At 39.0% G+C, this 22,466-nt stretch overlaps 1 protein-coding gene across 1 annotated transcript in view; it reads left to right on the top strand.

Annotated features, from left to right (window-relative positions):
• The first annotated feature begins 462 nt into the window (after positions 1-462).
• Positions 463-22,466, top strand: part of VAPA (VAMP associated protein A) — a 28,529-nt gene continuing 6,525 nt past the window's right edge. The window contains exons 1-4 of the mRNA XM_032121887.1: positions 463-703; positions 17,159-17,311; positions 19,900-20,003; positions 22,047-22,127. Coding sequence (XP_031977778.1) covers positions 628-703; positions 17,159-17,311; positions 19,900-20,003; positions 22,047-22,127 — 414 coding nt within the window. The 5' untranslated portion in view covers positions 463-627. The remainder of the gene's footprint in view (positions 704-17,158; positions 17,312-19,899; positions 20,004-22,046; positions 22,128-22,466) is intronic.

Raw genomic sequence — 22,466 nt, 5'->3', positions numbered from 1 at the left:
TTTCTTCACAGAAAGTGTGACTAGGTATTGGAATGTGATGCCTAGGGAGGTGGTGGAGTCACGGTCCCTGGAGGTGTTTAAAGAAAGACTGGACCTGGCACTGAGTGCCGTGCTCTACCTTACAGGATGGTGTCCGGTCATAGGTTGGACTCGGTGATCTCGGAGCTCTTTTCCAACCCAACTGACTCTGGGATTCTGACTCGCTGCAGCCGCCAGCGCGGCACGAAAGGGTGTCCGTGTGTTTCCGTGCCCGCGGCTGTCTGCGTGTCTCTGTGGTTGTGGGACGACCCCGCGGTGCGCGGGCGCATGCGCACAAGGAAGGCGGCGGGGGGGGGGGGCGCGCGCCGCCGCGGCGTGCCCGCGCGCACAGGGGGCGGTGCTGCCGGGGCGGGGAGGGGGCGGGGAGGGCGCGGGGCCGCGCTCGGGGGCGCGCAGTAGCAGCGGTAGCGCCCGCCCTCGGCCCGCGCCCCGCCGGCAGCGCCCGCAGAGCCGCGCCGAGACACCGCCCGCCCTCCGTGAGGGAGCGGCGGCACCGCCGGCCCCCTCCTCCTTCTCCTCCGCCTTCTCCTCCGCCTCCTCCGCCCTCCCCTCTGCCCCTCCTCCCGCCGGAGCGAGCGAGCGAGCGAGATGGCGGCCGCCGGGGCTCTGGCGAAGCACGAGCAGATCCTGGTGCTCGATCCGCCCACCGACCTCAAATTCAAAGGTGAGGAGGGGGGAACCCGGCGTGGCCGCGGGGAGCGGGGCGGCAGCGGTGGGGTGTCCCGTTCCGCCTGGGCGCCGGGCCGCCTCCGGGCGCCGCGTTCCCCGCTGCCTCCCGCGGGCGGGCCGCGGTGCCGGGCGCTGCCCGCCCGCCGGGGGATGGGGGGCGCCGCCGAGCCGGCGAGCGGGATCGGCCGCCGCCATCTTGGGATCCCGCGGGGATCCGCGGTGCCGGGTGGGATCGGCCGCCCCCTCCCTGCCCCCGCCCGCCCCGCCGTGTCACCGCTGCGCTCGTAGGCCCGGCCCCGAAGCAGCGGCGCCCGGGGACACGGGTATCGCTCTCCGGTCGCTGGCGGTGCGGGCTCCCTCTGGCAGCAGCGGGCAGGAGAGGCCCTGGAGCGGGCGGTGGAAGCCTTGCGGGGTTCCAGGCTTCACGAGGCTGCCCTCACGTCTGGCCTTGTCCCACTTTTCCTTTCAGGCGTGTTGAGGCCCCGGTGTCCCCGCGGGGCTGGTGCGGCTCTGCACCATCTCTGCCAGGCACCCGCGCCCTCGTCCCGGTGCGTCCCAGCCCGGCAAAGGGCTCCCCGCCCTTTTCCCAAAGCTGTCATGTCTCAGGCAGGCTATCGGAACGTAAACAGGGAGCTCGCGTCTTCCCTGGGAATGAGGGAAAAGGAATGTGTGCGTTTCGGAAGTTTTATGTGTCCTGTGTGTTGCGTGCCGACCGCATGGCTGTGACCGCTGACGTGCTGCTGTCAAAATAGGTCCCAGCTAGTGCTGGTATCGTGTGTATCTGTTGTTTTCTCTCCTCATCAGTGAGATGTGAAAGGGAGGGCTCTGTCAAAAATGGGTGATCGTTGAAAGGCAAGGGCATAAAGAAAAGCGTGACAGAACATGTAGGTTTTGGTAGTACCCCGTGATGATATCTTGTAGCTGTAAGGGGCATTGAGAAAAATCTCAGAACCTTTTGGATTTAGAATCATCAGTATTAGATTTAAAAAAAAAAAAAAAAAACAGTTAATATTATGTGAAGTTACATTTTTGCTGACTGTTGTCAGCACATGTACGTGCCTAATCCTGTGCATGCTTCTGTTTTCCACTTTTAGTAGGCTCATTTTTCATTGTTTTAGAGGACAGAGTGGAATTTATGATGTTGTAAAAATCTTCAAATGGACAACTAGAACAAATGAATGTTTGTATTAGAAAAGAACACTGTATTCCCCCAAAATATCTTTGGTCTGGCCTAGCATTTAGATAAATTAGCAAACTATACTTGTTTTATTTGGTCTATCAAATCAATTAAACCCCAAAATCTGTCTAACCTTGCATATTAATTTCTTGATAGCTTTTTTTTTTAAATTGCACTTTCATACACAGAGTCAAAACCATAGCAGGAACTTGTCATTTTCACTTGGGTTTTGTGTTGTTAAAATGCTGCCACTCATATTTCAGTATGCTGTATTCTTACTGCAAGAACAGGTTGGAGGAAAATGCATGATTTTAATTTTTTTTAAATTAAAAAAATTACTGTGTCTAATTCAAAGCCTGCAAATGTTGAGCTGTCTTTGAGCTGGAACTAAGCCGTATTGGTGTGCTGTGAAAGAGTGTGTTGATAGAATAAATACTATAATAGAAATTCTGTCTGTGTGAAGCTGTTGTCAGTCAGTGATCTTTATTGTGCTGTGTGTTTATGCACTGAGAGCATGAAATGTGTATTCTTTAGGCATAAACTTTGGTTTCAGGCTAATGCATATATTAGGAAAATGTCTGTAGAGCAGACTAAGCAAAAACAAAATATGAAGCATAATGAGACTGCAGCACTCTCTATTACTGTATTATTGCAGTAATACACTATAGAAAGTGCTATCAATTGAGAGAGCATCGAGTGCACTCTCAATAAATATTTTCTAACTGCTTATTATTTAGAGGTGTTTAAAAAGGTTTGTGGGCCACAAACTAACCCAGTTCTAAAGTACCTTGTTGAAGAATATAATATTGGCAGTAGGGAATTCTGAGTGTCACCTTTTAAAAAGTAATTGGTCAGTAAGAAAGCAAATATATGACTCAGAGTAAATGTAGCATAGTGTAGGAAAAGCATAAAACTTTGTTAAGTGAATAAAAGTATATATTTTTTCAGTGCAGCAGGTTATTCAAAGTTATTTTATTGGTACAATTATCCATTATTATTATTGACTTAATACTGTTGGTGCATATGTAACAGAGATCCAGTTTAAGTCTAAAGATTTGAACAGAACAAATAATTTTGTTGGTTTTCTTGCCTCAGGAAGTTGTAATGGATTTGCTGACCTTTAGGATAACAGTGAAATGTGATAGTGTGCCCCTATACAAACAACTATTTCAATTAAAAGACACGCTGTACTTATCTTAAGGAGTTGTTAACAAGACTTTAAATTCATCATTGCCTGATGAAACTGCTTTTTAAAATTAATATAACCTAATTTACTCTGTCAGCAAAAATAAGGTCTGTAATACATTTATCCTTGAATTTTATTCAGCACGATTCAAGGGGAGTTCTAAAGAACATGTCCTATGGTGGTTAACACATTACATATTTCCCTTGGTGTCCAAGATTGCAATCCTTTTTTTATAGTGCTTTATAGTCCTAGAAATTTCAATCATTAATAGTGTTTGGGTTGTGGTTAATTCCCTCTGTCCCCCTGTGGTAGTTAGGTTTCTTTGGATTCTGAAACTATCAGGAATATCTAAGAAAAACCACAATATAAATAAGTATTTTTCATAGTATTGTACAAATGTGACAGAGGGAAACACTGTACTTAAACGTGATGAAACCAAGAGGCAGTTGATAAACTATGTAATACCACTTTCAGACGCTCAGTATGGAGCACTGAGAATCTGCCTCATGGTTCTTGTACCCAGGTTCTTCAGCCATTTTGCTCCTGTAGGTTGGCTTTCTTTTGTATTCCAATGTATTTTGTTTAACTTCTCAAATCTGAAGTTGTTGGAGTTTATTTAGGACTGGATAGGAAGACTTGAAACACAAGACAGTTAAAAGCAACCCATCTGGAAGGTAGAACATCTGCTTCTTACTGGTGTCTTCTTCATGTGACTCATACATGTAATTGTTATCAGCAGCTCTAGTTTAGTGAACATTATGGGAATTTGGAGTTGGTTCCCTGTGAGTAAATGCGCTTTTTAATACTTTTTTTTGTAAGCAGTCATGTAGTTTAATAGCAGCATTTGAAGTTTTAAGTTTGAAAATTTGTAGCACTTTTATGGAAACTCCTTCTTCCTTAAACCAAAGAAGCCAGTTCTGCAATTTTATGTAACATGTATTTAAGTTGGTCTTTGATGATGGTCCTTTGTTTAAAAAAACTTTAGAAACCTTCGCCAAATGTTTAAATCAGTCATAAGACATGCTTCTGTAACACCTAATTGAAAATCAACACTAGTGGATTTGATGAGCTTTGGAAGATTAGTAGACAGTGTTCAGAATTTGAATTTCGTGCGATTCAGATGTGTCTGACTAGCAATAAGAAATTACAAAAATGTCTGAATATTCTAAATTTATACCCTTTATTGAAGTTCTTGCTTACAGGTGGGTGAGGTCCAGTCATGTTACCTTTGTAAACATCTCAAAATAATGAGGCACTCTTTTCCTTTAGCAGACTAAAATAAAATTTGGAATGTGTCTGTGTGGAGTACGTTTTCTATGATGGGTTGAGTTACTAGAAGGGATCAGTATAACAGAGGATGTTTAATTTCTGATTGTTGATCTGAATCATAGTCTAGAATTGTCAGTGTATAAAATCAACTATCAGCTGGTATATGTTCAAATGACTTTTCATGGGAGGTAGAGAGCACTTCACTCAAGTATTGCAACTTATGCTGAAATGCAGATTTCGACAACCTTTTAAATAATACAAAATATTGCTGTAGATTGTTTTGTAATCATTACATTGCTATTGGTAACATTGAAAGCCACAGGCTATGTGTTGCTGCAAATCGAGAAGGTGGAATTTAAAGGCAAAAATAGCTCCATGTTAAATGCATCTCCTGCCCTCAAGGTCTGTTGCCAGAATTGGCCTAGGATGCCTTTTGGTGTAGGCAGTTTGAAGTCCTCAAATGTGATCTTACTGCCCTACTTGTGTGTATCTTGATTATGTCAAATTTTATGCCTGTTTTCATTTTCTTCAAAGTATGAGTAAATTTGTGATGTCCCAATTTTCTAAGATAAGTTAGAGAAAAAAAAGGTGATTGGGATGTCAGTTTTCTGGTATCTTCATTCAGGAACATTTTTGAAACGAAACAGTGGGAGTGTAGGGGGGAAAAACTGATTGTAAGTGATTACTAATATAGTTGTGACTTTCTGATACTTTGAAATGGTTCCATTTAAGTTAATATTTTTGCTGGCTGAGAATTGCGTGATGGCAATAAAATGACTCAGTATTCAACATGTAGTCTGACTTTTTTTTCTTTTAAATCACAAGAGTGATTCTTGTCATTGTTTGCACTTCCTATACATATGCTTCTATCCATTGTTTCATGGCTCAAATGTAGTATTTGTTAGTATTTTGTTTTCTTTAAATTTTAAGTATTAATGAGAATTGAAGCACAGGATGATTTGTGGGAATATGTTGAGGAAGAAAAAGGAAGATAATGTTTTTTACCTGGTGTTGCTTATGAGGTGGTATTGTGTTATACAATCATATCTACCACTGTGCTAGACTGCATTTAAAACTGCCTTGTAAAAAGGGAGTTATATTGATCTGTGAAGTCAGGTGTATTATAGTGTTTGATTGTATTTTGGCAAAACTAGTTCGTCATTTGTTTTAAGATTTAGTACTGGAATATTTTCCTGTGGTGACAGAGGTATACAGCAGTGAAGATTTAGACGTTTTGTCCTTTACCTGAAATTTATAGGGCTTGGTTTTGCTTAATACTGCTGTTGCTTCACTAAACAGTGAAACACTATCCAAACCTCACATCTTGTTCTTCTAGTGTGTAACAATGATTATTGGTGTAAAAGCTTCACCTTTGCATTGTAATTACTATAAAGTGCCTACTCATGCTGCTTGTTGATAGCGTAAGCAAGTGTTCTAGATCACCACAAGACATTTTTATTAATATTATAAAGACATTCTTTATTATTCATGAGCAGTGTACTGTTGTTCAAGGCCAGGTTGAAAAGTAGAAAGTTAGAGGGGTTTGAGAGGAGTTGTTTTATTGCATCAGTAAATAGGTCTGAATAGTTCGTGTACCAGTTTTCCATTGTGGAAATATAAATTGTTCCTGTTTTGACTTGACTGTGGTTTGTGAATGTTTCACTTTCTGACTGACTTCGTCTTTGGGAGATGTTTGTTAACCAGGTCTTTGTGACCATCATTAGGGGGTTTTACATGCTCCCCTTATGAGCCATGAATTCAAGTAGAAAAGATTTCTGAAGAGAACTTGCTGTATTAAAAGTGGAAAACCAACCCCGACTAATTAGATAAGTATTACATTTTCCAGTTTGGAAGTTGTCAGTTTACAAGGCTTGTGGTGTCAGATGAACCTGATAAGTGAGTGTAAGCTAATTTCTTAAAAAAAAAAAAAAATCAGCAAAACGACTCTACTAAGATAATTTCTGATGTAGTATTGTTGAAAATGAAAATGCATAAACACAAGTTAGAATTTTACTAACTTTGTTTTTCTTAAGGTGGTAAGACTTTACTTGGGGCATGGTTATCTTGGCCCTTAGCTTCTCTTTCCTTTCTGTGTTGTTTTGTATTGTATAAGGTTATTTCCTGGCATTTAAAATTATTTAGCAATGTAGATGTCGTATTTCATTTTAGTATTTAAAAGTATTTAGAAGTAAATGGTTATGTAAATTAAAATAGATATTTTCACTTCATTCCTATATGAGTGAGGTCTTGTGAATTAAGATAGTTTGCTGAATATTAACTTGGTGTAGGACTTCATGTGTTTAATAACATGGAAGAGGAAAAAAAAAAAAGAAAAATAAGTGTTTGCCTGAAATTAAAAAAGATAGTCAAATCAGAATTTTTCTCTCCTTTGTTTCTCAAAATGTGGTCTTACTAGGAGTAAAATCTTAATCTGACACTTCAATGCTGAAATTGGTCCGGCCTCAATAAGAAGCAAAGCCTTAGTGGAAAGAATAATTAAAGACATGGAGGTAGATGGAACATGGAATAAAATGCAGTGTCCCAGGTACAGTGTGGCAGTCTGATCTGAGACCTTCTCTGTCTGTTATATTGGGGATTGCCCTGACCCATGTGCAGGACCTGACACTTGGCTTTGTTGAACCTCAGGAGATTTCCATGGGCCCACCCATCGCTCCTGTCAAGGTCCGTGTGGATGGCATCCCTTGCCTCCAGTGAGTCCACTGCGTCGCTCACTTGGTGTCCTGTGCTAACTTGCTGAGGGTGATGTCACTTCCACTGTCAGTGTCATTGAAGAAGACATTGAATAGTACTGGTCCCAGGATGCATCCCTGAGGGACACCGCTTGTGGCTGATTTTCACTTGAACATTCAGGCATTGACTGGAACTCTTTGGATGCAACCACCCTCCTTGTCCATCTACCGTGCATCAAACCCATATCTCGCAAATTTAGGGGTAAGAATGTTGGGGGGGACCATATTAAAGGCTGTGCAGGTGTCCAGGTAGGTGACATGTGTAGCTCTTCCCTTGTCCATTGATGTCCGCCATAGAAGACCTCTAGATTAGTCGGGCATGATTTGCCCATGCTAAAGCCTTGTTGGCTGTCACTTAACTAACTCCTTGTCTTCAGTACGTTTTTACACCATCTTCCAGGAGGGCCTGTTCCATTTTTCATTAATGACCTTGGTGTGGGTGGGAGTGTGCTGGTACAGCTCACTGGTAATAATGCAAGGTTAGGAGATGTGATAAATGCAAAAAAAAAAAAAAAAAGATGTGTGCTAATAATACAATGTTTTCTTAGAAGTGATGAAAAAGAAGTAAAACTAATGACTAGTATTTAATCATGGGTTTATTGTGAACGTGACAAGTCATGAAATGGGGCGAATACAGGACTGTAATTTTGTAGTGAGGGAAGTATTAATGTCAAGGTTTTTAGCTTTGATGAAGCTTCATCTGAATGCATCCCTGGCAACACCTAGTCAGATAAAATGAACCCAAATGGGAATGGTGCAAAGACAACTTTATTAACACAAGTGAAGTAGAATAGCTTTAGCTTGTTAATCTTAGCAAAATGAAGACTGAAAGGGGATCTGATTGCTATCTATAAATATATCAGCAAGGTAAGCACTGGGGAAAAGAAAATCTATCTAAACTAAAGGATAGGATTGGTGGAAAAATGAATTTGCTTCAAGTGGCTATGAATGTATTTAGATCATTAGAAACTAGCTGAATCTGAATCATGTCAGTCTGAACCAACCTTCTAAAAATTATGTAGGCAAAAATAGTTTTAAATTCATCAGATACCATCTTACAAAATTTTATTAGTTTTGTGTGGACTTTAGAAAGCTTCTCCTAGGTCATGAGTTTATAATGTTCTTGAAAGTTTGGTAGGACATTAATGGTACACAATTATGTACTTAAGCTACAGCAGGTATGTTGTGTTACATTCCAAGACATTAGAATAGCTCGACTGAGATATATTTAATTTTTTTTTTTTTTGTAAGAAGGGATATCCATGAATTTAAAAATCATATACTTAGGAGTAACTGCTCCATATGTGAAGTAAACCTAGTAATTCTAGTTCATAGGGATATGATGTTAATTTAACATTATGATGTTTAACACTATGATGCTAATAAGGCCACTAAACATAGTAGACCCACTACTGTGGTAAAAAATAAAAAGTAAAAATTGTTTTATTTTTTAATTTGAATGTCCACTAGCCATCTACTAGACACGATCTATGTTACAGCTCAAGTTGGTACTCCAGCTGTTTCTGTGGAAGTGAGCTGACTGTTCCTGAGAAGTGTGGCTGTGTTGGCTCAGCTCAGGACTGGGATGTGAAGTTGATGAGGAGGTGGAGTTTGTGGTCCTGTCTGATCAACAAGACTGACTAAATGCGACTTCTTTGAAGCGGATGTTTGTTTACCTGAGTGACTGTAGGAAGTGATTGCACTTCGCTTTCAGTGGCTCGGGAAATGGAGACCTGTAGCCTATGCTTCCAGAGACGGAAAAGTCACCCTGAAACTGCGGTGAGCTGTTGGTGTGTTTGGGAGGCAGTCCAGTGTCAGCTAGACCTGTCTGTAGGAGAATGCTAATGTCTGATATAAAAGTCTGTTTTGACCAGGCTCTGTGTTAGGAGCTGAGGTTGGGCACCGTGTAGCAGTCCGACAGCTAAAACGGTTTGTTGGTTTTTTTTTTTTAAAAGAACTGTGTGAGCTTTTGTCCCTGCTGGGAGACTTGTGAATTTGATTTATTTTTAAAGTTACTTTGTTACACTGTTGGGATACTGCTTGCAAGGAAACCAGTGAAAACCACAAGCTCTTTGGTGGTCTGTTCAATGTTGGTGTCTGGCCTCTGATGCCCAGTTCTTGGAGCGCATTGGGAAAAGTGCAAGGCAACAGTTTTTGATCAGGTCTTCTGTGGAAAGACTGATTTTCTATGTGTCACTACAGCTGTCATCTGAGATGATTACAAGTGTTCTGATTACTGCTATAGAGTTTGAAGAGTATCTTGTGTGTTGCAATGCAGATCAGTTAGGTGTATCCAATGGGAGATTTCTTATATGAGGATGCATATGGATTTTAAGCTGCTGAATATTTGAATATATTAAACAGCAGATCTGGGCTTTTCAGCATCACTGAAACCATTTATAAGTTATAGCAAGTTAAATACAAAGCAAGTTTAAAAGGAAAGGGAAAAGTTACTTGTTTAGTTCCGTTGATCAAATATGCTAGTATTCTGGAAATCTAAGAATGTCTGTAAATGTCAAATTCCTTAGTTATCCCACCTTATGCAAGGAAAGAGAGTAGTTGCTCCACCAGGAAAGTTTTATAACATAGCCCTTACTGAACTAAGTCTGTACTGAAAAATTGCATGTATATATATTAGTTGCTTCAGGACTTTGGGGGGATAATTTGATGGTTTAAATGTTCAAGTTTAGCACCAATGAAATATTTCTACTGTTCTTATTATTTCAGCAGTGCTTTGGTATGAATAATACTTTGTGATTAGATCTTGAAAACTTTTTCCTGCTACAATTAAGAGCTACTAATTCTAGTATGCTCTTAATGTGTCTTTGGCAAGAATAACAATGTAATCAAGTAAAGCTAAATTGCAAATAAGAAATTCACAATATTATGGAGATTAAGGTTAAGTTACAAGCATCCGTTTGATGTTAGTAACCAGACAGTTCTTTAGTAATGGCACTTTTCAATGGGAAAAATATCAAGAATAGACATATATGACTGGATTGGGCCTAGACCACTCAATTTTAAAGTTTAAGCTAACTACCAGCAATAATATCTTTGGATGAAGTTATTCTGTGTTATACCATCTTATTAGTAGTGGTGTTTTGTTGTTGTAAGGCTAAAGAAACCAGTGCCCATATTTAACATCAAATGCAGGACAATCTCCATTTAGTCTGTATTTTGTCTAATATATAAATAAGATAACGTTCTCTTTACCAGAATTCCTGGTAATGATCTGTGGCTGTATTTTACCCTTGAGATAGATGCTTACTGCATTTTTACTGTGGTTTCTTGGCTACTAACAACATATCAGTCACAAGCTGGGGTGAGTAAGAAGTTTTGATCCAGAAAAAATATGTAGGGAAATGTTTTGTCTGCTTTGAAATGTCAGTATGTTGTATTTTTGTCTTTTCTCTGTCAGAATGGCAGGCAAAAGGTTTCAGCTCCCATTTCCCGTACACCAGCCCCCAGCAAAGCATGCATGCCAGCGTCTGCACAAGCACCTCTAATAAGCTGTGTAGCCATATGCAGGCTCTGCCCCTTTGACAGAGGAAGATGAGCTATTTTAGGATTAAAAAATGGGCATTGTCTCAGCGTTTTTTAGAAAGAAAAATCTATGATAGACACATCAGGAGCATGAATGCTGACAGCATCTCATCGTGGGGAGATACGATAAAATCTGATGTTACCCCTGGTAAACAGTGGTAGCCTGGAGTCAGCCCTCAGGAATTGTGGACATTGAGATATGTCAGCTTTCTAATAAAGCCTGTTTTGCATTCTATATTTTACGTGGAGGTTGATGATAAAACAAAACTATTTCTCAAGTGCCAGGGTAGAATAAGAAGTGAAAGATTCTGTAATGCTGTTCTAATATATTAATATCTTCCTGAAAGCCATGGTTATTTGTAGGTATTATTAATCTCTCACCTTCATCCATGATCATTCATATCCATGATCATTCATATCCATGTTTAAGTATTAATCCATGAAACCGAAGCTGTTATGCTTCATGGACCGTGAATAATTTTAATGTAGGTGATTTGTTAGAGTTGGGATTTTTCTTCCAGTTGGAGAAGGTATTTGAATGGTCACGGTTCTGGTATTTCAAGAGGAAGGAGTTACTTATGTTCATTGGCAATGCATGTTATATATTCTCTTCAGATCTTTTTCACAGAGGTCTGAATATTAATGTCTTAAAATTAATTTATGGAAATAAACAACATTCCACTCACTTTCTTTTGTGTCAGCTGTGTCACCTATGCATTTTTCAGAAAGTACTATAAAATTTGATTTTGAGTAATTCAGTGCTTTCTATATATGTTATATCTGATAGTCAAGGTAGTTTTCACTCGCCACAGAACACCAGTATTTCTCATTTTTAGATGTCTTTCCTTCAGTACCACTGGTGGAAGATGATCAGGTTAAGAAATACTTAAATAAACTGGATTTTATGAATCCTTGGGCCCTGGTGGAATGCATACACAAAGTGCTGAGGGAGCTGGTAGGTGGACAAACAGGCTGACAGGAACCTTGTGAAGTTCAACAAGAAGTGCAGAGTCCTTCAGCTGGGGAAGAACAACCATCTGAGCAGCAGTGCAGGGATCTGACCAGCTGGGAAAGTGGCTTTGCAGAAATGGCCCTGTGAGACCTCAGCTGGAGTGCTCTCTCCAGATCTGGAGAGACACTGGCATAATGGAGAGAGTCCAGGGAAGGGCCACAAAGGTGATGGACTGGAGCATCTCTCTCCTGTGAGGAAAGGCTGAGAGAGCTAGGGATACTCAGCCTGGAAAAGTGAAGGCTTGGGAGAATCTTGATGTATAAAAATACCTGAGGGGAGGGTGCAAAGAGGACAGAGCTGGGCTCTTTTCACTAGTGCCCAGTGACAGGACCAGAGGCAATGGGCACACCTTGAAACACAGGACGTTTCCTCTAACATCAGAAAACTCTTTTCTACTTTGAGGATGACCAAGCAGTGGCACAGGTAGTCCAGGGAGACTGTGGAGTCTCTGTCCTTGGAGATACTCAGAAGCTTCCTGGCCATGGTACTTGGGAGTTTGGCCCAGATGATCTCCAGAGGTCCCTTCCAGCCACAACCATTATTGCTATGTCAAATGATGGGAAAGAAAAACAATTAAATTTTGGCCTAATTTAAAAATTCTGTATTGCGTCATACGAATATCGATTACATGGAGCTATGTTAATTATTCTTTCTTTGTTCCATTGCTACTTTTTATTCTGGCAGAATGAGTTAATGGAGATCTTACTCTGTTCCTCTCAGGTCTATCCTAAACATCAGTTAACTTTTCACAAAATTTGTCTTGCTTGATTTACAATATCACCGTTAGTTTTTGTTCTGCTGACTTGAACTCATTTCTCATTCATTAGTGCTCAAGCTGTCAAATGCAGTAAATGAGTTTTCTTTGTCTGCCCAACCCGACTTTATGTGCACTGAAAGAAAACTGCCCTAAGTTTGTTTTAGTAAAGGTGCCTTGAAGTGTTCTGTATGTTTCAAGTGCTCTTGGAATTTCAAAGGTGATGCAGCAGCTGTGAAAATACATTCCGCTTAAAGCATATAATTCACATAGTTTTGAAGTTAATACTGTAAGACATTTTAAGGAGTGTGGATTACTTTTGCCAATCTGTGTACTTCTTTTATGTGTACTTACATTGTTTTTAGGTGTAGCTGAATGTATTGCTTTTCTGTGCCAATTTACAGCTTAAATAAACTTTGATTCAATGCATGAACTAGAGTGTTTTCTGGCAGAGTTGGCTTAGATATTGGGTTTTGCAACAGCTACAGTTCATTGTCTTAAATTGAAGAGGGCAATATGCTTAACACTTAAACTGTTCCATAAAATGTTGTTGATTTTGTTTAATAATGCATGCTCATTTTTGTACAACTGTACAAGTGATCTGCCTTATAATTATAAAAGATTCAGTGTAATTTAATGAAATTATAATTTCTTCTTATCCAATTTTAGGTAGAGGTGATGTTTTATGACAGGCTTTGTGTGTACATTATGACGGCCTTACTAATTTTGAATGGAGCTTCTTGCTGACCAAACCTGCCCCCTTCTCAGAAGTGCTTTGTTTGCTCTGTACTGCCAACAACTAGACATACTGACATGGATTTCTCACCTTTCCCAGGGGTACCCCAGCCTGTGGAGGTTTGTCTAAGCGCTTCCTTCCCATATTAGGAAGGCATATTCACATCATCATTTTTTCTCTGATGTTTGACCATCTCAGGTGGTAGAGGAATGGGTTTTGAAGCTGGGACAGTGAAGGAGACGTGCATCTGAAGTGAAAATAACACTTGATGAAAAAGATCTCTGTACAGGTCCTACCTGTCCAGTAATATGTAGTATTTCGGTCATACTACAGCATAACTAGCAAGCATGTGGCAAGCTGGGAAACTTGGCACTGTGTTTCAGCAGTGGAAACTGGCTCTGCAGAATCTGTGGCATTTCTTCAGTCCACTAGTTGTTGTAGTCCAAGCTCATAGTTGCCAGAGGCAACCCTGCCATTAATGTTGTGGTGACTGCGCTGCAAGATAGCTGAAATAGAAATTAATATTTCACACACATTAAGTGTTTGGATATGTCTGGTATTTCTGAGTGTGATTAGGCAGGTGTCTGTCCTTCTTTTCGAAGGCCCTCGTAAGTCAAAGTGACGGGAAAACTTGCAGCATGAGTTGTCACTGCTCCATTCAAAACCGTTGGAACAAAATGACACTCTCACAACCTTCATTCCAGGAAGATGCTGCAATTGATGTCTTGAATTTACACAGCTAAGAGAGTTGTTGAACTCTCTGTCCCATCTAAAGTAACTCTTGATTTCCAGAGGTTATTAGATTGAAATTACGGGTTTATAAAGCAATGATCTCTTGTCATTTGACATCATGTTACGTTGATATATAGCCTGAGTTATTAGTTGAATTACCACAGCTTCTGTTTGTACAGTTAGACATAAGCCTGTCTGAGGTTTAAGTGCTTAAGTAAAAACCTGCTTGGACCTGAGTGTCATGCAAGCAGCAGGTGAGATGCTATTTTTGAGATTATAATGCTGCCCTCGTGTAGTTGAATGTTTACTGAGATGAAGTGGGTGTGCATTTGTCCATTTTGATGCATGTGCATAATGTTTGTATCCATCTTTGCCAGTTCTTTTCCTTGTTTACATGCAGTCTGTGTAATACGATCCAAAACATTTCTTTTTCCTGGTTCTTCTGCCTCTGCCCCACCTTTTTCCGTGAGAAAGGTCATAGTTTAGGCTTTTGCACTTAGGCTGTTACTGCCAGCTTGTACTTCATTCCCCCACTCCTCCAAAGATAGGGGTGCTTATGTTTGTGTAACAGTGAACTCCAGAATCTTCTACAGGTGTTGCAGTTTCTTTTTTGAAGGGTATGTCATGCTAACTTAGATGACGTGATTTTTTTTCTGATTTACTGTCCTTCTATCTGTTCCTGCCTGTCCCTGCTCAGATCCATGCTGTTGGTATGCCACTAAACTATGAAAACAGCTGGGTTCTGCAGGAACAATGAAATTCAGTCATCTTTTCCTTTTGTGCACCAATTTGCTACCACCTATTTATTAAATCTGATGGTTGCAAGTCTTGAGAGGCTTTATACACCTATTTTCTTTAAAGCTTTTAGAAAGCAGGTGAAAGGTAAAGCTGTCAAAAGCATCCTCTAGACCTTGAAAAATATTTCAGTCACTGCTGAAAGAAATGTCTGATTCTAAAAAATGTCCCCAAGGTAAAAGCTTTTTTTTGTGAAGTATCCAGGAAATGCAAAGGAGGTCACTGCATTCATGTACCTGGGAAAGAAAAGCAGATTTCTTATAATTATCTGAAGTGTTGAAACTGACAGTAAATATCAGAGTAATTTGAAGAATATTTTGAATCCTATCTCATTATTGCACACTTTAAAAAGGCAGGCTTGAGGAGACCTTTCACGTCTCAAAAGAAACAGAACATCTTCTGTTTTGGTTTAAAAACCAGTTAATCATCAGTTTATAAATTCACTGCTACTTTGTCTTGAAACAAACTGATTTTGAATAGTATAGCTCCTTTTCTTGATGACTGTGCTTTTCAAAATGAGCCTCTGAACTGTTTCTTTTTTTCCCTTTGTGCAGAATGTCCTTAGTAAAAGTAGTTGACAAAATTGAGAAGCAGAGCTCCTTAGGTGGCCTGGAGTTGCAATTAAAAAAAAGGCAACACACAAGTTTGAAAGCCAGATTCAAGGTGCTATTTGCCTCTGGGCACTGCAAAAGCAGTGGTTATTAGATGACTAATAGCTTAGGTGGTTGTTAGTAAAACTCCCAGAGTAACTACCTCAAAAATGTGTGTGTAGCTTGAAAAAATACGTGTTTGGTGTGTTATGAGTGTATCACCAGTCTTAGAGTGAGAAGAGTATTCCACTGCCTGATTTTAGTTCAGTTTGTGGTATGGGTGATGGGAGTTATTTTTGGATCTCTCTCTATAAGTAAAGACAACTGCATCCTGCAAGAGCCATCAGGAGATGAGTGGCAGGAAACTTTCAAGTAGTTTTGTAAATCTTGGAGGCTGTGTCAAATTTGCCTGAATTGAGAGGATGACTTATTTCATCCACCATATAAAGTCAGATTAGAAGTGAAGTTTCAGACAAATAATACCAGTTCCTATTTTGTCAAAAGAACCTCACTGAATCTAAATCTAGCTCACATGCATTTTCATCTACATCTCAGTATTCTGATTGTCAGTAATTTTCTTTTTAGTCTTTATGTATTTGTATCTTGGTATTTTGTATTAAGACTGTTTAACGCTCTCTCAGTCAAGTATTTGGAATGAGTTATAGAAACAAAGGCATCAGTCAAATAGTGAGCCCTCTAATGTAATAACATGTTTGATGGTGGGCAGAGCTATTTCCTTCAGAGAAGTACAGACACCTCTCTGCAATAAGGTGTTGAGAAGAGAGTTGACTTCCTATGTCTCATGCAATTAGTGGTTTTGTTGTACCTTACCACTTGTTCATATCACTTATATTTTTCATTCAATTTAATCTGAAGTTTGCTTTCTTTGTAGTTTTTTAATGGAAAAGTTGTTGTTTTGTTTTCAATACTGATAAAAATTATTTTAAAGTAATTTAATGTGTAACTTTAAAGAACGATAAGGTTCTTAAAAGTTGATGTACACATGAAATATTCTTGAATAAATTTCATGTTTATCTGAGTACCATTTTTCTAGAGCCCTTGCAGTCTTGCTTTCAGATGACAAATGCGTAAGGGAGATTAACACGGCTCAGAATGCTGTGAACCTTATTTTTTGTGCTGTTACTGTGTGGCATTGCATGAAGGTGATCTCTGTTGGAAGATATGCTTTTGCAGTTTGATATTGAAATTATGCCTCTTGTCCAAGTCTTGTCCAATCTTGGAAGGAATTCCTATCCTGAAGGTTTAACATAAATACAGTTAAGAGAGTACATTGCATTGAATACATAAATATAGCAACTACAACCTGCTTTTCTGGGGATCAGTTAGAGTACACGCATAAACAGAGTATCATTTCTCTTGCTTATTTTGAGTTTAAAAGAGGAGATTGATGCCTTGTTCAGTCAAGTCTATAGGAGCTCAGAAGCCAACAGAAGTTAAAATATAGTGAAATATAGCAGTGACTGTATTTTAGTCTGTTTTCTTTCTTTAAACAATTGAAAGAGTTCCAAAGAATGTGTTGCTTCTATTCCTAAAGAAAAATTCAGCAAAATTTACTTCTGCATATGACCAGTACCTTCTTGGTATTTCAAATGTTAAGAATGATTTAGTAAAATTAATATCTGCATGTATGAACCACTTGTGGCAGCAGCTTGAGTCTGTTGTACTATTTAAGAGTTCTTGATTGCTGTGATGTATATTGTTATAACTAGGGTGATAGAGCACTCTTTACATGTAACACAGCGTATGTGCCTAACAGCTGTATGATTTAACCTGCTTTTAGAAGTTTGTTGGCAACAAGATATATTTTAAGAGTTACTTGTACCGTATAAAGAGATTTCTTCTCCAGAGATACATGTATATTTAAAAAACACAACCTTTTTTTCAGGTCCCTTTACAGATGTAGTAACTACAAATCTTAAACTACGAAATCCGTCAGATAGGAAAGTATGCTTCAAAGTGAAGACCACAGCACCTCGTCGATACTGTGTAAGGCCAAACAGTGGAATTATTGACCCAGGATCATCTGTAATTGTTTCAGGTAAAAAACAAAAACACGAAGTTGTAGGTTAAGTGTTTTTAAAGCCTTTAATGAAGTTCCCTAATGCTTGATCTTAAAGACTGTTTGAAGTATGTCAGCTTTTTAAAACTTTTTTTTTTTTAAATAAAAGGGATTCCCTTCATAAGTGTGATGGCAACTTGATGCAGAGCTGCAATGATATATGAAAAAATCCTCTGTATGGAAATACTTGCCTTTGTCACATTTATCTGTGGCTCTCTGAAAGGAGGAGAAGCAAATTGAAAAAGGGCAGTGACATTAACACTACCTTTGCTTCAGACTACTATATTCATGTTTAGAAGCATTACTTGGCTGCTCTGATGTGCTTAAAATGTAACATTTCATCGTTCATTGCATTTAAGAAAAAATTAGTTTACAATTTTAGCTAGTTGTTTTTCTCAAGAAAATGGGAAGACTAGATACTAGTTTTAAGATTTGGTAAATGATTTTTGTAGGTCATTCTCTGGACCATTTTGAGGTAGAATCACTAGAAGAAGGGGGATTCAGGTTGTAGAGATCACAGGCAATACTAGGTGTGAACTCCTAGATGTCCTAGGTCTAGAAAACTGATTATTTTAGAATCCTTGGAGACCTCTGTAGCAAAGCAAAAGGGAAATAATGGAGCAATCCTCAGAGCTTTTCAGATTCACATTCTTACACCCTTTGGCAAGCTTAAAAGAAGCTGGAGAACTGTCTTCAGGTGATATGTTTAAAAGACACAAAGAAGAACCCAAGAAAACTTTGGTTGATTAAAACCTTAGAGTAACTTTCCTTGTAGGAGTTTTCTGTTCTAATATGATCTGTAGAACGGGGCCCTTTAAAACTTCATTATTGCTTACCATGGGCAGTCCAGCATCTGGACTCATGTGGTACTTGTTCACTGACTCAGAAAGATCATTTTACTGAGAATTGGTTTAAGATTCAAATAGTCAAAAACTTCTTTATTTTCATCTTCAATGACAACTTACAGCCATTTTGCCTCAGCTGTGTGTTTGATCTGGTATCTGGGGTCTTTCCAGTGGGTAGTTTGATATCACAGTCAAGATCTTGCTGGACTTTCTCTTTAGGGAATTTAATAGATTGAAGGATTACATCCTGTGTGTTTTCACAGTTGCAAATCATCCTTTTAAAGCTTTAATATTTTCGTTTTTCAAATGAGTCAGTACTGGAGCTGTAAACCATATTGTGGCTTCAGGATCACCAATAAAGGGAAACAGTGTCACACTGCTTGACTCTTCAGTTGGCATAGCAGGAAGTCTTTGGTGTGCCTATTTCTGTATTACTGGATTCTCATGCAGTTATTCAGCTACAGTGACCTCAAGATGTTTTCAAGTGCAGTTGTTGAGTTAGAGTGACTCCACAGTGCTTTTCAGAGCTAAGTTCTCTTCCCCAAAGTGTCAGTTTCATCTTTTTGTTTTTAGGCATGTAATTTCTTTTGGGTAATTTGCTAAAATAAGTGCACAGATTATTTTTCTAGTGACCCACTTTATCTCATCAGTCCCTCAACTGAGTGTTTTCAGTGCTGAGTCATCTTTCACATAATTAAAAATAGATTTCTCTCACATTGTTGTGCAGAGAGAAATAACTGTAGGATACTGTGGGCTGAAGCTCTTACGTTCAAAACTGAATGTTGAGGTAGTGTTAGCTGTCTTCAGCCTGTTAAATGCATCGTGCTGAATCAGAGCCAAACCAGTTTTTAAATTCATTGTTGGAGATGATTTGACAGTCATTTTGAGGAAGTCCACAGGCATTTTTAAATCATTTATCACTTTTCAGTTGTGAATCACTAAGAAACCTTCTTCAGCCATGTTTATTAATTTTTTTCCAAAAATACAAATTCCGTAAGAGCTGTTTTTCTTTACCTTGATGCCCTAAATTTACTATTTATTATCCTGTCATGTATTGTTTGTTGTTGTTAACAGCAATTGCTTGTTGTTGTGGTTTTTTTTCATGATATAGCATGTTACTTCTCTTCCTTCACAGCTTGTTACTGTTACTTGTTACTGTTTTTCCTTCTGCTGTTGCATTTTTCTAGCTCTATCAGTATCTCTTCTATAGCTTTTTCATTGCTGTAAGATAGGTACATATGCAGATACCGGTTATAGGACTCCATGTAATTTTTCTTATATTTTTGAAACTGCTTCTGCTTCTCTTAATTTTTTATAAAGATATACTGAACTGGCATTCCCATTCTGTGGAAGACAGGTGTATGTACACTGCCAAAAAATTAATCTCTGCAGTTCACTGAGTCCTCATCCTCTGGTAGATCAAGTTGCAAGCCTACCCCCGCCCCCCCCCCCATACCTAGATGTAATTTTTTTTTGTCTCTTTTACAGGATCTATTTGTACATATTTGTATATGAAATGTCTTTTCCTATAGTAATTAGAGAAATAATCATGTCAGCTACACCAGACTCTGACCTCTTGAGTCCCTGTTTCTACAGTGTATGCATTGCCTTTGCATTTTAACTTTCAGTGTCTGTTCAATGGGGAATAAATCTGAAGTGGATAGCATGCTTGCTGTAGTGATTAGCTGAAGAGTCACAGTTTTATTTTTTTCTTTGAAACAGTAATGCTGCAGCCTTTTGACTATGACCCAAATGAGAAGAGTAAACACAAGTTTATGGTACAAACAACCTATGCACCACCAAATATTACAGATATGGAGGCAGTGGTAAGTAAAAACAGAGTAAAATGACTGTTGTATTTTTTTTTTCTTAAAAAATTTGACTTAGCTATAAATGATTCACATTTTTGCAGTTTCTGTTTGAAGAAGAATTGGATTTTCTCTGAAAAAGTGTGACTTCAAATGTGATTCAGGGTTTTTAATATGAAATACAAGGTCAGTTCTTAGAACTTGCCTCTAGTGATTAACCTCGAGGTTGTTGAATGGATATAGTAGTGAGTCTAAGGTAAGGTCAGTTCAGTGTTAAAATATGGGCATGTTATACCTTTACACGCAGCTGATTTGAAGGGGATAAACAGGTTGAATTTGAAGGAATCAAGAGTATATTCAAACAACAAGCCCGAAGCTATCTGAAATGGGTTCATTTGGTCTGAAAAGTGTTTAAGTGAAATGTTGAATGGGATTATAATGAATTAGAACATTTTCAAGACTAAGATGCGTCTCCCTACAAGATACCAAGTGGCTAAACACAGGACAAATGATAGATTTATTTTCTGTTTTAATAGAACCTGTTGTAGCTTTAGTTCTTAGGCTGGGTTGGTCTGATGCAAGATCCAGAAAGAAGATATGTAGGTTTGTGCTTGTTAGTTCAGAAGTAAGGTGCCTGTTTCTGATTTTACTGGCTGGCAGCAATGGGAATTAAGCCCTCAGTTGTCTGAATGTGCTTTTTAGGGTGTATTTGGACTCACATAAGCATGTCCTAAGGTGGAGGTCAACATTGCACATGCTTCTAACTCTAGAAACTATTTTAGGGAATGCTTGTGTTTACACAGGTACATCTGATGTTCACTCAAGGCAGAGAAGGAGAGGGGAAACAAAGGATAAAGATGAGATTTTATAAATTGCTGAAATCCAGGAGGAGACTTTTTCAGGTTTAGGCTCTGTCCCCTTATAAGAAGGCAAAGACTGCTGTGGCATCACTCTTCACTGGAAGCAGTGGAAAACCTTCTAGATTTTGTGAAGCTTTTGAGACGTGAAAGTTAACGTCTGTCTGCCTTTTTGAACTGGTTTGTTTTTCTTCATATGCTCTAGTAGCTCTTGGGTATGTGTGGTAAATGAAGCATGGCTATTTGGTGAGGGTATAAAAACCAGCTTCAGAAATACCTTTCAAATAACTGCTTTCTTAGTGTGTTCAGGTATACAATACTGAGACATGGAGCTTTCAGGAAATCGATAGTTGTTCTTGTAAGTTACTGTATAAATAATGCCACTGGAAAAAAAATAATAGGAAGGATGTTATGAAAAACCTGAATATTTGAGTCTGTAACACCTACAATTCCAAGGTAACAGTAGAGGACCTATTAGAAAAATTGCTGCAGACTTCAGAGCAGTCTCTGAGCCTAAGAATTTAAGGCAACTACATGAAGTGCATGCTTTGAATGTTAATTGTCAGTTGAGGAGAGAGATTCCAGCATATTTTAGTTATTTAAATAGACTGATAACCATTAGAATTTAAAGTGGTTTTTATAAACAGCTTTGAAAAATTCTCTAGGCCCAAATTGTCGCATGATATGGAGTAAAAGGAGAAAGTGGTTAAAAGTCTAAAATTTAAAGAACTAAAGAAATTTACTCTAGAACAAACACAGAGTCACTAGAGTCACTAAAAGGTGTCTTTCAATCTTTTGTTTAAAATCAGTGCTTCCAAGATGGGATACAAGAAGTACATTTACTGAGGCTTAATAGGGCTAGAACTTTCTTTTCAAACTGACTCCAATGCTACTTGTGTCCCATTGTGTGTTAAGAAACCACTGTATTGTCCCCTCCCTATTTCATACAAACCTCTGATGGATCCATCCTTGCATTCAGTTTACTCTTTTTCATTTCCAGACTTGAATAACCATTTCTAGCTTTTTTTACTTCACAGCAGTGAGTGTGAACAAAAAGCATTGTTCATAAGCAAGTCTGAAAATTGCAGGGAGGGTAAACATGGTATTCAGCTGTGTAGAAGGCCAGAGCTAAGAGCAAGCTTATGAACTGTTGAGATGTTTGCATGAGTCCAGCATGTTAAATAACTATTAATTGTTGTCTTAGTGGAAAGAAGCGAAACCTGATGAGTTAATGGACTCCAAATTGAGATGTGTGTTTGAAATGCCCAACGAAAATGATAAACTGGTAAGTAAGGAGTAAGAAACTGTAAGATCTGTACCACTGACTGGTAGGATCTCACAGAAATTTCAGGGTTTTTTCAACCTATTTGATTTAATGATTAAATGAATTGAAGGAATTTGTACTAAATTAGTCAGGAGAGGTGTTCAGTATATAACTTTTTAAGGATTCATAGAATCACAGAACAGCCCAGGTTTAAAGGGACCTTGAAGTACTGTCTGGTCCAAGATCTTGTCCAAAAGGGAACACTGTCCACCCACATCTTAGAAAACTCCAGCATTGGAGACCAGTGCCAAAAAACTATCTTTTTGTTATTTTCATACTTCATCGTTTTTGTATGCAATC

The sequence above is a fragment of the Corvus moneduloides genome, chromosome 1 (assembly GCF_009650955.1).
Source record: "Corvus moneduloides isolate bCorMon1 chromosome 1, bCorMon1.pri, whole genome shotgun sequence".
NCBI lineage: Eukaryota > Metazoa > Chordata > Aves > Passeriformes > Corvidae > Corvus > Corvus moneduloides.
Note: the sequence above shows the minus strand (reverse complement) of the source record. Positions and strands in the feature narration are given on the sequence as shown.